The 13,206-nt window shown below is 59.3% G+C and overlaps 1 protein-coding gene across 3 annotated transcripts; it reads left to right on the top strand.

The window, feature by feature from the left end:
• The first annotated feature begins 630 nt into the window (after window positions 1-630).
• SSTR3 (somatostatin receptor 3) lies at window positions 631-11,410 on the top strand. Of its 3 annotated transcripts, XM_037068380.1 has the most exons (4): window positions 631-780; window positions 2,362-2,580; window positions 5,550-5,711; window positions 9,795-11,410. In XM_037068380.1, the coding sequence occupies exon 4, from the start codon at window positions 9,831-9,833 to the stop codon at window positions 11,118-11,120; it is 1,290 nt and encodes a 429-aa protein (XP_036924275.1). In that variant the 5' UTR covers window positions 631-780; window positions 2,362-2,580; window positions 5,550-5,711; window positions 9,795-9,830; the 3' UTR covers window positions 11,121-11,410. The 3 variants fall into 3 exon arrangements, with proteins under 3 accessions (XP_036924275.1, XP_036924277.1, XP_036924276.1); XM_037068382.1 differs by lacking the exon at window positions 2,362-2,580; XM_037068381.1 differs by lacking the exons at window positions 631-780; window positions 2,362-2,580 and adding an exon at window positions 3,522-5,346.
• Window positions 11,411-13,206: the final 1,796 nt, after the last annotated feature.

Here is a 13,206-nt window from a genome sequence, read left to right as displayed (position 1 = left end):
AATCACAGAATCATGAGGCGATAAAATGGCCTACTGAAACCATTTTCAATTTTTACTGACTTTTCAGAGCCCAAGTCCCTGCAATCTTTAAAAAAAATTGTTTAGATAAAAATGTATTTGAGCCAAAGTGAGGATATACCTGGAAGCAGGATTTTAACAGACTGAGAAACATTGATCCTGCTTTCTCCGTCTTTCATCATTTACCCTCCCATCATCCAAGAAAATGTTCACCTCTTGGGACATCTGACTCCGTCCAGGCCTTGTGGGATATAAGAAGTAGGGCCGGATAGGTTCTCAGGAGGGAGACAAAGGTCTAGGATGGTTCTAGAAGACCTCTGAAGGCCTCAAGGAAGGTGAAGTGATGAGCAGGCATCTGTATCATCTGAACTGTAACTCAGTTCACTTCCCATGCACCAACCCCGTGCTGTGTGCTGACTGTGCCTGGAGCTGGAAGTGAAGGCCGGGGGACCCAGCCTTCTGCTCCCCAGGGGCTGATAGGAGAGACAGGCGTGTAAAGCAACACCCAGCATGTGGTTTGATCCACACACCATGGGGGCGCACCAGAAAGGGAGAGGCTCTGGGCGCGGGTGCCGGGGGTGGGGGTGGGGGGTGTGGGGGGGTGGGGGGAGGCTTCTGCCCACCACCCCACCACAACCTCGCAGAAAAGCAGCCATGACAAGGAGAACATGAAACAGAAACTCAAACTCTCGTCTTCACAGAAACCAGGAGACACCTGTGACCCCAAGCATGCACCCGAGCAGAAGAGCAGATGGAGAAGTGGTAAATGATTTAACAGAGCCCTGGCAAGGCAAACCTAACAGCCTGCGGTTCCGTTGTGGGGCAGGAGGGGGAGGGGCGGGGGTGGAGCCTGAAGAGCGAGCGGCAGACCGACTGGCCCTGCAGAACCCCTGAGAGGCTCCTGAGCAGGAAGCTCAGACATCACAGATGGTTAAGCAGGAGGCTGAAAACAAGGCAGAGCGGGGTGTTGCTTGGGAACCCCTTTAAGGACCAGTCAGACCCCAGGCCTTCGCCTCCACACTATCCAGCCTGGCACCCATTCCTCTCTAAACCCGAGCAGGGAAAATGCAGCCAGAGAGCTCTAGACCCAAGGCCTCTGGCTACCGGCCACAGAGCAGGAGGCCACGAGACCCCAGCCTGATTATCGGGCCTGTGGTAGATTGGATGATGCCGGGCAGGTGACCACCCCCGTCCCTCGCCCATTGTTTCCCTCTCCACTGACGTGAGCCTTGGCCACGTGACTTGCGTTTGGCCAATGGATTGTTAGCATATGTATCACAGGAGAGACCTGAGAGTGTTTCGCCCTTGGGCTCATTCACTTGTGCCCACAAAAGAATGAGCCCTGGTAAGCCTGCTGGCTCAGGGTATAAAAGAAACATGGAGCAGTGCCCCTGGGAACAGCTGTAGAATTAATCCCACCCTCAAAGCATTCTAGGCAGTAGCGACTGTGAAGATGAGGGACGGAGGCTCAGAGAAGTTAAATCACATATCCAAGATCACACAGCTAGTAGATAAATGGTGAAGCTGAGATTCAACCCCGGCAGGACCCAGTGGGGACTGTTGAACCAGAAGACACCCTTGATGGGGACTCCAGTGACAAAGCCCCAGGGGCTGGCTGGGAAGGCATTTTGGCTCGGCTTGTCTTACTTGAGAGGACAGGCCTCAGCATCTGTAGCTGAGGCCCCCACACTGCCCTGGGGTTTACCCAGGCCATGGCAGTGTGTTGGCGGGGACAGAGGAGGGGCAGGTTCTGTCCTAGCTCGCAGGGGTGAGAGGAGCCTGGGCCCCGGCTGCTGGAAAACCACCTGTCTGGTGGTGGAGGCACATCTGTTGGACTTGAAGGAGCCCTTCAGTCTGAGGTGGAGAAGGCCTGGTTTTAGGAAGGTGTGACAGAAGAGACCTCTACAGCATCATCCTATCTTGGGAAGACAGGCCAGTCAGCCCCTCTGGGTTACCAGGAAGACATGAGACACCGAGGTGACCGGTCCTGGCCTCACACTCCAGGACCGCAATGCCAGGCAGGGCAGGGCCACCCCATGGCTCCCAGACACCCAGCCGCCCCTGCCCCCCAAAGCTCACAGGTACTGAGTTGCACTTCTGCCTTCTGCCCCACCAGTCCCAGAGGAGGCCTGACCAGGGGCATTTCTGCTCGGGGAGGCCCCTGGGTGGGAGTTGGTGTTAGACTCAGGCCACACCTGTCCCCAGCCTGGTGCTCAGGACCCCTCCCCACCTTTGCAGGCTGCCGCTCCCTGCCACCCAGCAGATGCTCAGCATAGCCTCCCTCCTCTCCCTTGCCCACTAACCAGCTACCTATCTATCCTCTTTTCCTTATTAAACACACAGCAAACGCCTACTGTACCAGGACTATGCCAGGCCCGGGGACACAGTGAGGACCCACACAGTCTCCCTCCCGGAGCCCACAGCCCCTCGAGCTGAGTCTTGGTGAGCTCGGATTAGAGGTCTCGTGGAGGAGGCAGGGGGTTCCGAGAAGTCCAGGAGCAGGGCCCAGCCAACCGCAGGCAGGACCCCTGAAGGAGGACTCAGTTCATCTCACATCCGGAGGTGGTGGGAGAGTGTGTCCTGGGTTGGGGTGGGGGTGGGCACAGCCTGTGCAAAGGCCCAGAGGAGAACCAACACCGGTTCTGACCCGTGAGCATTTGGAAAACAGAAATCAGGCTCCCAACACCCCTGCTCGCACCTGAGAAGCCCCCACCCCAGCCAGGCTGAGAAGGGGAATCTGGCATAGGGACCCCCCCACCCCAGCTGCACCACCACACCTCCTTCTCTTCCAGACACTCCAGTGTCACCCCCATTCCCTCAAACACACACGCTTGTCCCCACCTCAGCTCTGAGACCCTGCCCTTCCCTCTGCCTGGGGCTCTTCCCCAGACATCCACTCAGTCGCTGCCCCTATCAGAGAGGCCTCCTGGGTTCACCTGCCTAATGAGTGAATGCAAGACCGACTGACTTCGTAGTGAATGGATGAGGCTGGGTGCGGCTGGAGCACCGGGTGGGCGGGGGAATTAGCAGAGGAGACAGGCTGTGGGGGGGGGGGGAGAGGGAGCAGGTGTAACTGCAGGGGGAGTGTAAAGCCTGGTGGGTGATGAGAAGCCACGGGAGGCCCTGGTGGGGAGGAAAGCCAGTGCCACACACCCCTCCGTCACTCCCAGGACTGCCTCAGAGCCCACCTACTCCTCACCAACTTGGCCAGACAGGAGAGTGAGGCCTGGAGGAAGGGCCTCACGCAGGGCCCACAGTGAGTGGAAGGACAGCACCAAGAGGCGGGGTGTTCCAGGCACAAGCCAGGACGTGCCTGGTCCTACTGTGTGCTGCAGCAGCCAGGATGGCATCTCTGGGAGAACCAGATTCCTGGCTCTCTGAGGGCCTACAATACACCAGCCCTATGACCAAGTAGGTTGTGCACTGGTCCTGAGGAATGGGGCTTGGCACATAGTAGGTGTTCAACAAAGACTCATTTCTTTCTTCCTGCCCTTCTCCTGACTGGTACTCCCTTGCCCTCCTGGGAAGGGGTGGGGCTGCTCTGCAGCAAGGTGTGTGAGAGCGCACCTTTGGCACGAGGCTGTGGAGCTTCTCTGTGTGATCTGAGTGGACTGTGTCCCCTCTCTAAGCCCCGGCTTCCTCATCTGCAAACCGGACACACTGACGCTGCTCACCAGAGTGGGTGTGGAGGTGTGAAGCAAGATAATGGGCGAGAAGCATCCTGCTGTTGATAAAAATAGCCATCATCACTCAGTGACCTTTAGGAGTTGGTACTGCTCACGCGGAAAGAGGATCTGAGGACGGACGTAGCCTAACCTCCCTGTAACTCCGATGAGGAAACCGAGGCCTAGGGAGACGAGGACTGGCTGGTGGTCACACGGCCAGTCAGCGCAAGCTGGGGCGCGGGGTCGGGGGCAGCCAGGCCGGGCCCCTCGGACCCAGGGACCAAACCTGCCCACCACCTGCTGGCCTGCAGCCTGCCACTAAGGACGGATTTCACAGACGGCCACTCGCAACTGTATGGATGATGGGAAACACCAACTTTGAATTGCAATTAATCCAAATATTATTCCCCCCAAAAGAATTCTACTCTTCTCAGCAGTAGAACTGTATTACAGACATTGCCTTCAATTATTGCTATTATGTTTGGGAATTTTGTCAACTTTCTTGGCCCCTGCCCCCCGAGACTGCAGTATTTATTCTTTTCCCTGTCCTTCCACACCTCACCCCGCCCAGGGCTCTCTAGACTCAGCCAGTCTCGGGACTAACGCCCCCACCTGGCCTTTCTCTGTGGCTGGTGTCTGGCCCATAGCTGGCGAATGGGAACTTGGACTCTCATTCCAGTGCTCACCCCATGCTCCTGGTGGCACTGGCCAACCCCACACCCACCTGGCCTCAGGACCCAGCTGTCACCCTAGCAGACATGGGCCATGGTGGCTGGGGGTGGGGGTCGTCTGGTCTCTGGCTCTCAGCCTCCGGCTTCCCTGAGCACCTCTCTCTTCTCTCCAGCCCCCTATGGGAGCCAAGGCCAGCGTGGGTGGCTGAAATCTCCCTGGTAACGGGGCCTCTCCCCCACCACCAGCCTCCTCCCCTAAGCAGGCCGGTCCCTTCTCCCTCACCGGCACCTGCTCGGTGGCCCCTGGGCCCCTCCCCCAGCCCCTCCCACACCCTCACTCCTGCTCCCTCCTTCCCTGGCTCACCATGCCACCATCTGTGGCACAATCCTTCTCTGTCACTCGCTCTGCCACCCCCTCCTTCCTCCGTCTCTATCCCTGCTCTCTCTCCACATCTCTTCCTCTCGTCCCTTCTCTTGCTCTCTTTCCTCCTCCTTTTCTTCTGCCTGTCACGCATTTCTCATCACTCCCCCTCACTCTGGCTTTCCACCCACTCACTGTCCTCTCTCTCTCTCTCTCCCTCCACCTCCGACCGACCTCCCTTTTCCCTCGCTCTCTATTGGCTCCGACAGTCTCCTGCTCCCTGTTTCTCGTCTTTCCTTGGGAGGCTTCCCCCTCCATCCCCACTGCAGGCTCCTGCTTGCAGACCCCCACGTGTCCCGACCCTCCAGGATGTGTCCTGGAGATGAGGGGTGACGCACCAGGCACCAGTGGGAAGTCAGGGCTGGGGACCAGATGGAAGAGGCTTGGTGGGCAGACGCGGCCACCGAGGGCCTAGGAAGGGGCCCGGGCCACAAGTGGTCCACAAGTGGGCACCGTGTGCAGCCCCCAGCTAAGGGGTGCTCGGGGGGCAGCCGGGCACGGTGCAGGGAGAGGGGCAGCAGAATGACTACCAGCTTGCCAGCAAAGAGGGGATCCCTCACCCCACGGGCAGGTAAGGAGGCTGGGACTGGGTGGGGTCCCAGAGGGTGGGATCCTGGAACCCCTCCACCCCCGCCCAGGATGAATTTGGTAGATTGGGGCTGGTGGCTAGGAGAGGGGAGGAAGGCCCAGAAAGGAAGGAGGCTTTCCTTGACCTCTTGGGGGGCTGTGGGGGTGGGGGGACATTAATGCTGGCATTTCGTACCACGATTCTAGAATCTTGGAATCACAGCACAGCACAGTGTCAGAGCTGGAAGAAGCCAGATGCACCGTGCTGCTCGGCCTCCCCAGCTCCCAAGCCGGCTTCCCTGAGTCCCTGTCCGCGCTGGGCACTGTGCTCAGCGTGCTCCCAGGGAACCTCCACTGCAACCCTGCGAGGTGGGTACGCTCGTCTTTGTTTTAACTGGAGGAAACTGAAGTCCCGGAAAGGCAGTGACTTGCCCAAGGTCACACTGCAGTTTGGCCTCATTGCTCTGTGGCAGAGCCAAGCCCCATCCTGGGTTTGTGGGTGTGTTCCTGGGGGTCAGGTCCCAGGCCTAGGGTGGGAATAATTCGGTAGGCAGTGACCAACACAATGTGGGGCCTCCTGGGGGAAGGCTCGGGCCAACAGAGGGCAAGCAGAGTGCAGCCCGCCAGGGGACGTCAGCCTGCACTGTCCACGGCTGTCCCATCCCTGCCTGGCTCCTTCAAGCCTGAGGCCTTCAGGGAAGCCAGCAGGATGGGGTGCTGCTGGTGGTTTCAGAGTAGAGCGAACTGGGTTTGAATTCTGACCTCTGGCTCACCAGCTGAGTGACCTTGTGCAACCTACTGAACCTCTCTGAGCCCCAACTTCCTCCTCTCTAAAATCCCTCCCTCGTGGGCTCTTCGAGGATTTCACAATGTGAGGTGGAGGCCTCTGCCCAGGAGCACTGCCCTGCCTCACAGGGAGCTCTACTCACTGAACGTCTTGGTCTATTCACATTTCCCTGACACTCTGGGCGCTGCGCTAGCGGCCGAGGCTAAGGCAACACACGCTCAGGGCCCCTGAGCCTGAAGGCCCGCACTCGGAGGGGCAGGGGGTGGGGAACACACCACACGCGGAACCGCTGGGGTGCCTGGTAGCCCGGAAAGTGCTGTTCTGAATTGCTGTGGGGCTCAGCGCAGCCATTCACCCACTCTGGGCTTCCATCCTCTAAGGAGGCCACCCCCAGCTTCCAGGCGCGCTGTGCCAAAGATAAACCAGACAGGGAGAAAGAGTCCCTCCTCCCCCAGGATGAACTAGATCACGCACAGAATCCCTGCTCCCAAAATAAAAGGCAGCACCTAAACTGCAGGTTTGGCGGCCGCTGCCCCCGAGAGTGGTTTCTGCCTGGCTTTTGGCAGCCTGTCCCGTTGACCTCGGTCAGGGGAGATGGGCCCAGATAAGGCTGGAGGCAGGGCATCTTCTGAGGGGGCAGGGGCTCTAAGAAAGCTCATTCATTCCTGGTACAAATGCAGGGCCTGGTGGGTCCCCCCTCTTCCCACCAGGACTGTGTGTGTGTTAGTGCCTGTGCCAATGTGCACGGGTGCACATGTGTGTGATCATGTGCACCCGGCAGGGAGGCTGTCCCCGGAGCTTGCCCCCAGGCTTCCCTGGGGACATCTGTCCCTGCAGCCTGGCAATCAGGTCTGCCCAGCTGGTTCTCTCTGGGGAGCCCAGCGCTCCCCTCCTGCCTCCACGCTGAGCTGGGTTGGCCACCCGGAGGCGATGCTCTGAAGAAGCTGGGGGCATGGGGAGGCAGGTGGGTGAGCGGGAGATGCGGGGCCCCCGGCCGAGGAAGCCAGAGCTCTAAGGTCCCAGATCCCACAATTCCAAGTCTCTGAAGGGCTAATGCCGGTATCCTGGAACTCTAACCTTTTCTGATTCAAGGACACACAGTCAAAAAGTCCTAGACTCTACAACTAAGTTTGAAGAAACGAAAACTCTATTTCTAGGCCTCTGAGAGTCAGTCTAGGGGGTTGGGTCTGTGATCTTGTTCAAGGTCCTGAGGAGCAGCGGGAGCTCTGAATGGCCAGTGGGGGAGCCGGATGCCAGCTGGGTGCCCTGACCAGCCGTGATGCCAGGCAAGTGCCTTCTGCAGGCCTGGGCTCAGTCTGCCAGCCTGGGAAGTAGAGGTGGGTGGTGGGTGGTCTTAAGGGTCCTCCCAGCTCTGGTCCTTCACAGCTACGTGACCAGAGAGTGTGGACTCACTGTTCTCCTGTTCCCTGTCCGTATGTTGGCAATGACAGACACTACCGCCTTCCTCATAAGACCCATAGGATGCAACATGTCACCAGCTTAGCCTAGAACCTGGCGATGGGTCTCCATGATCAGGAGCTGACAACACTGTTAGGACTCCATGAGCCCACTGTCCAGAGAGCCCCTCCCTTACTGACGCCGTCCGTGCCAGGCTCAGGGGGGCTGAGGAGAGCCGGGGTGATGAGTGTCTTGGGAACAGGCTGGGGGTCTCTCCCTGGGCTTGGAGGAGCAGGGAGGGGTGCTCTGAGTGCAGGCAGCCTAGGGTCTCATCAGGAGGAGCCACACCCAAGGGGTTCTGTGCCTGGTGACCCTTGGGAGCCCCAGGTCACCCTGCAGGGCACACAGGCGCGCTCACCCACCCACGTGTGTTTGCTCGAATTTCAGCACCTCCCTTTTCCAGGAACTTTGCATCTGATAGGGGAAGGTGGACCCCAGGTTCAAACTGGTAACATTTCAGGCCCAGTTCTGGGCTGGCAGGAAGATACTAAATGCTGGGGAGGGATCATTAGGAAGAAGTGGAAAGATCCAGGCTCAGGGGAGGGTCCAGTTTTCAGCCCTGGCCCCTAACTGGACCTCCTGAGAGCCAGGAAGTCCCGCTGAGGGACCAGCAGGGGCCTTTCCCAGCGGGGCCTGAATTCCCACCATCAGCAGTTCACCCCCCCCCCCCTTTGCATTAAGATGCGCCCGCTCTGGTTCCTCTCATTCATTTGCATGCTGCCTCAAGCATCGATGCAGAGCTTTTGCTTGTGAGACAGGGACCGTTGGGAGACAGGGGAAGGTCCAAAGCTGAGTAAGAGCGTCTCTACCCTTGGGCAGAGTTTAGTTTGGGTAGGGGGAGCCATCAGGAGTCCCAGCTCCTCATCTGCATGGGAGGGAGGTGTGATAAGGAAGGTGCCAACAAGGCCAGTGGGAATGCTGGCCCCCACTGTGCGAGGGGCACACTCTTGCTGACCTCCGAGCCTCCTCTGCATGTCCTCCTCTCAGGGAAGCCAGGCCTGCTAGGGCTGGAGGAGGTGGCTATTCTTGTGCCTACTTCCAGCAGGTTGTGAATCTCTCTACCACATCTCCCTCTCCGGGGAGAAGGAGCCCCACCCCCCATGCCCCAGGTTCACAGCCAGTCATCTGGGGCAGGGTCTTGCAGAGGCAAAGTGGTATGGGCCAGACAGAAGGGGTCCTCCAGGGCTCTAATTCCCTGTGGAGGGGATACCCCCCGAGCCCATGGTTCTTAATCTGATGAAAGCTCTGAGCTTTCAGAGTTCAGGGGGTTTGTGAATGCTCTGAAGTTTGTCTAGAGACCCAAGTTCAAGTTTAAGGACCCTATGATAGGCAGCAGTGTTTTCAGACATGAGGACTGAGACCTGTTGGCGGTGTCTTAATTCGTTCAGGCCCCTGTAATAGATTACCATTGACTGGGTGACGTATACATAACAGACATTTATTTCTCACAGCTCTACAGGCTGGAAGTCCAAGATCAAGGTGCTGGCCTGCTGGAGGGCCTGCTTCATGCATCACAGACGGTCATCTTTCTGCTGTGTACCTCACATGGCAGAAGGTACAAAGGACTCTCTGGAGTCCTTTCCAAGGGCCCTAACCCCATCAATGAGGGCTCCACCCTTGCGACCCAATCACCTGCCATAGGTCCCCCCTCCTAATGCCGTCCCACCGGGGGTTAGGTTTCTGACATACGAATTTGGTGAGGGACCCGTTCAGTCGACAGCAGTGGGTGATCCATTTGGGGCTCTGCTGGCTGGGACCATCGTACGTACAAAGGGCACACGTTGTTTTATGAAGCGATATGACTCCATTGGGTTGCTATGTAAAATGCACTGACACCTGAGCTATTTGAAAAGCGCTGGTGTTGTCATCGGCCAATTGAATGACCCATTGATGCCTTTAGCGAATATTTGTGTGGCACTCACCCTGTGCACAGGCGAGGGGACATGGCGGGGCACAGGTCAGTGCTGGTCCCTGCCCTTTGGAGCCAGGCACGCCCGCATCCCTGAGCCGTGGTGGTGCAGGGTGGTCAGTTTACCTCTCTGAGACTCAGTTTCCTCATCAGAGTGGTGGGGATGCCTTGCTGCCTCGTGCAGTGAATGAGCAGGTACAGATGAAACTCTGGACACGCACAAGTTCAGAGTGACACAGGGCAGCGGCCGAGAGAAAACCATCTTGGCCCTGACCTGGCTGTGTCCTCCCTCCTCCAGGCCAATAGCTGACTGTGGACTGCCCTCCACTCAGGCATGGACGCCCCTGGCTACCCTCCCTCGGTGCCCACGACCTCGGAACCTGGGAACACCTCCTCAGCCTGGCTGCTGGATGCCACCCTGGGAAATGTGTCTGTGGCCCCGAGTGCGGCTGGGCTGGCTGTCCGTGGGGTCCTGATCCCGCTGGTCTACCTGGTGGTGTGTGTGGTGGGCCTGCTGGGCAACTCGCTGGTGATCTACGTGGTCCTGCGGCACACGGCCAGCGCGTCTGTCACCAACGTCTACATCCTCAACCTGGCGCTGGCCGATGAGCTGTTCATGCTGGGGCTGCCCTTCCTGGCTGCCCAGAATGCCCTGTCCTACTGGCCCTTCGGCTCCCTCATGTGCCGCCTGGTCATGGCCCTGGACGGCATCAACCAGTTCACCAGCATCTTCTGCCTCACGGTCATGAGCGTGGACCGCTACCTGGCGGTGGTGCACCCCACCCGCTCTGCACGCTGGCGCACAGCGCCGGTGGCCCGCATGGTCAGCGCCGCAGTCTGGGTGGCCTCAGCTGTGGTGGTGCTTCCCGTGGTGGTCTTCTCCGGGGTGCCCCAGGGCATGAGCACCTGCCACATGCAGTGGCCTGAGCCGGCGGCAGCCTGGCGGGCTGGCTTCATCATCTACACGGCTGCGCTGGGTTTCTTCGGGCCACTTCTGGTCATCTGCCTCTGCTACCTGCTCATAGTGGTCAAGATGCGCTCGGCCGGACGGCGGGTGTGGGCGCCCTCATGCCAGCGGAGGCGGCGCTCCGAGCGCAGGGTGACGCGCATGGTGGTGGCCGTGGTGGTGCTCTTCGTCCTCTGCTGGATGCCCTTCTACGTGCTCAACATCGTCAACGTGGTGTGCCCGCTGCCCGAGGAGCCCGCCTTCTTCGGCCTCTACTTTCTGGTGGTGGCGCTGCCCTACGCCAACAGCTGCGCCAACCCCGTCCTCTACGGCTTCCTCTCCTACCGCTTCAAGCAGGGCTTCCGCCGGGTCCTGCTCCGCCCTTCCCGCCGTGTGCGGAGCCAGGAGCCCCCTGCCGGGCCCCCAGAGAAGACAGAGGAGGAGGAGGACGAGGAGGAAGAGGATGGGGAGGAGGGTGGGGAGGAGGTTGGGTTGAAGCGGACAGGGAAACCCGGGGGAGAGAAGGAGACGAAGGACCGGGTGAGTCAGATCGCACAGCCGGGCACCAGCGGGCAGGAGCTGCTGCCCGGCCACGTTGCTGGCAGGGAACGGCAGTTCCTGCCCCAAGAGCCCTCAGCTGGGGAGAAGCCGGGCGCACTGCGCGTCAGCTGTGTGTAGGGGCCTGTGGGGGGGTCCCCTGGGCCCGAGAACAGGGGCTGTGGGTGTGCCTAGGGCGTGGCACTCAAGGTGCCAGGGTCCCCCTTGGGACGTTCAGATCCCGCTGCTGCAGAGACTCGCTGTCTGGGCCTCACGCTCTCTGCTGTGACTCAGGGGTGGGAGTAATCGGATGAGGAGACTGGAGGGACATCACCGCTGGGCTCACCCTCCTGAGTGGGGCCCGGCTGTCCCCTTCAGAGACAGAGCATCCTGGCCAATTGGCTTGAATCTTGGCCCTCAGGTTCATAGAAGAGGGGCCCAGGTGCACAGGGAGCTGGACCAGGGCCTGGAGTAGAAGGGCCCCGTACCCCACAGAGGGGAGGGGTATGCGACCAGTCCTTCCCTATTCACTCGCTGCAAGGCCTCCAGCCATCTCTTCTTCTCTCTGGGCGGCAGGCCTCACCTGCTGAGCAACCCGATAGCCTCCAGGCTCTCTTGGCCCAGGTGGTCAGGCCACGACTCCTGTGCTCTTGGACACGAGGAGAAGAGGGGGGTTTTCCGAGGAGCTCATTACGTCCAGCTGCCGGGTCCCTTACTGCTTTGGCCCATCGGAGACCCTGTGTCTAGTTTTGTATTTGCAAATTTTGTATTGCTTTTCCTAAAGAGGGATCCCAAAATGCACATGCTTGGGCCACCCAAAGCCTAGCTCAGCCCCATTGAGGGCAGCCCACCAATCCCCAAAGCAGCTCGCTGTGCGTTCTGTATCTAGGGGTCTCTGGGTCTCTGAGCTCCTGGAACCTCCCCGTAGGAGAAGCTATGCCTGTTCCTCCCCTCTCGGTGGCCAGGATGGCAGTGAATGCGGCCCAACACAAGATCGTAAATGTGCTTAAAACATTATGAGATTTTGTTGTGCTTACAGGTTGCAACGTATTTAATGTGTGGCCCAAGACAACTCTCCTTCTTCCATAGTGGCCCAGGGATGCCAAAAGGTTGGACACCCCTGATCTAAACAGTGCTGAGAGGAGGAGGAAGAAGAGGAAGGGGGAGGAAGAGGAGGGAGGATGAGCATCACGAGGGGGAGACTGGAGGATAGATCTGTTCCATGACCTTGGAGCTGTCCTTGGCGCCTGTAGAATGAACTCAGTTGCGGCATCCATGAAATCGGGCTGCCTGACTGGACCAACCTCAAGGAAACGATGCCATCGGGTGGAAAAGCAAATGGTCTGGAAGGTGCAGGGCCAGCCGCCTCCAGGCCCTATCAGGGCTGATAAGAAGGGCTGGGCCCTGATGGCCGCACTGAGAAACAAGGCCTGGCAGGTGGGGAGCGGGCCTCTCACCCTGCACATCCCCGGGGCTGCAGATTGGAAAGGCCCCGGGGGGACAAGACAAAGAGTGGGAGCACAGAGAGAGGCCAGGGTCCAAGGCTGGGCCTGGGTGGCCAGGACACCCTCTGAGAGATGACCCCCGACAGCCACAGTGAGCCTGGTGCCAGGGACGGTGGGACCTCTGGCTAAGTCTCCACTCTGCAGAGGGTGGGGGGCCCTCGGGGAAAGCACACAGGCCTCAGCGTGGGAGGCCCACGTCTTCAACTCAGCTCCAGAGCCCGGCGGGCAGCAACCTCTCTGGGGCTCAGTTTCCCCATCATAAAATAGGTGCGGTTGTCCCAGCTCGCCTGACTCCTGGGGTTTGGGGAGGAAAATGGGTCATGCCGGGTAAACTGCCACGCACACTGTAATGGGTGGGGGTGGGGCGTGCCAGATTATAAAGTAGAGGTGGCCTGCCCCTGCCACCCCCTTCTCCTCCATCCTACAATCTCTCTGTATCTGGCCCTTGGGGGAGAGGACAAGACAAAGGTGGATTTAGGGGTCAGAGGCCAAGGATCATGGAGGCAGGACTTAGGGGAGTGTGTGGCCCCCTTAGAGGATTGGGGGGGGCAAGGGGAGAGGGACCTGGCATTCCGGCATTTCCTGGCCAGCCCTGCCTTCTTGATTCCAGGGCCGGGGGAGCCTGTTCTGCAAGGGTGGCTGGGAGACCCCTTGGGGAAATCCTTTGCTGCTTCTGCTCCTATCTCTTGTCAATAAAGACGGTGTCACGTGACAGTAGCCAT

Source organism: Sturnira hondurensis, unplaced genomic scaffold (assembly GCF_014824575.4).
Source record: "Sturnira hondurensis isolate 20B ecotype Veracruz unplaced genomic scaffold, ASM1482457v3 Scaffold0017436, whole genome shotgun sequence".
NCBI classification, from domain to species: domain Eukaryota; kingdom Metazoa; phylum Chordata; class Mammalia; order Chiroptera; family Phyllostomidae; genus Sturnira; species Sturnira hondurensis.
The sequence above is the reverse complement of the archived record's forward strand: the minus strand, read 5'-3'. Positions and strand labels throughout refer to the sequence as shown.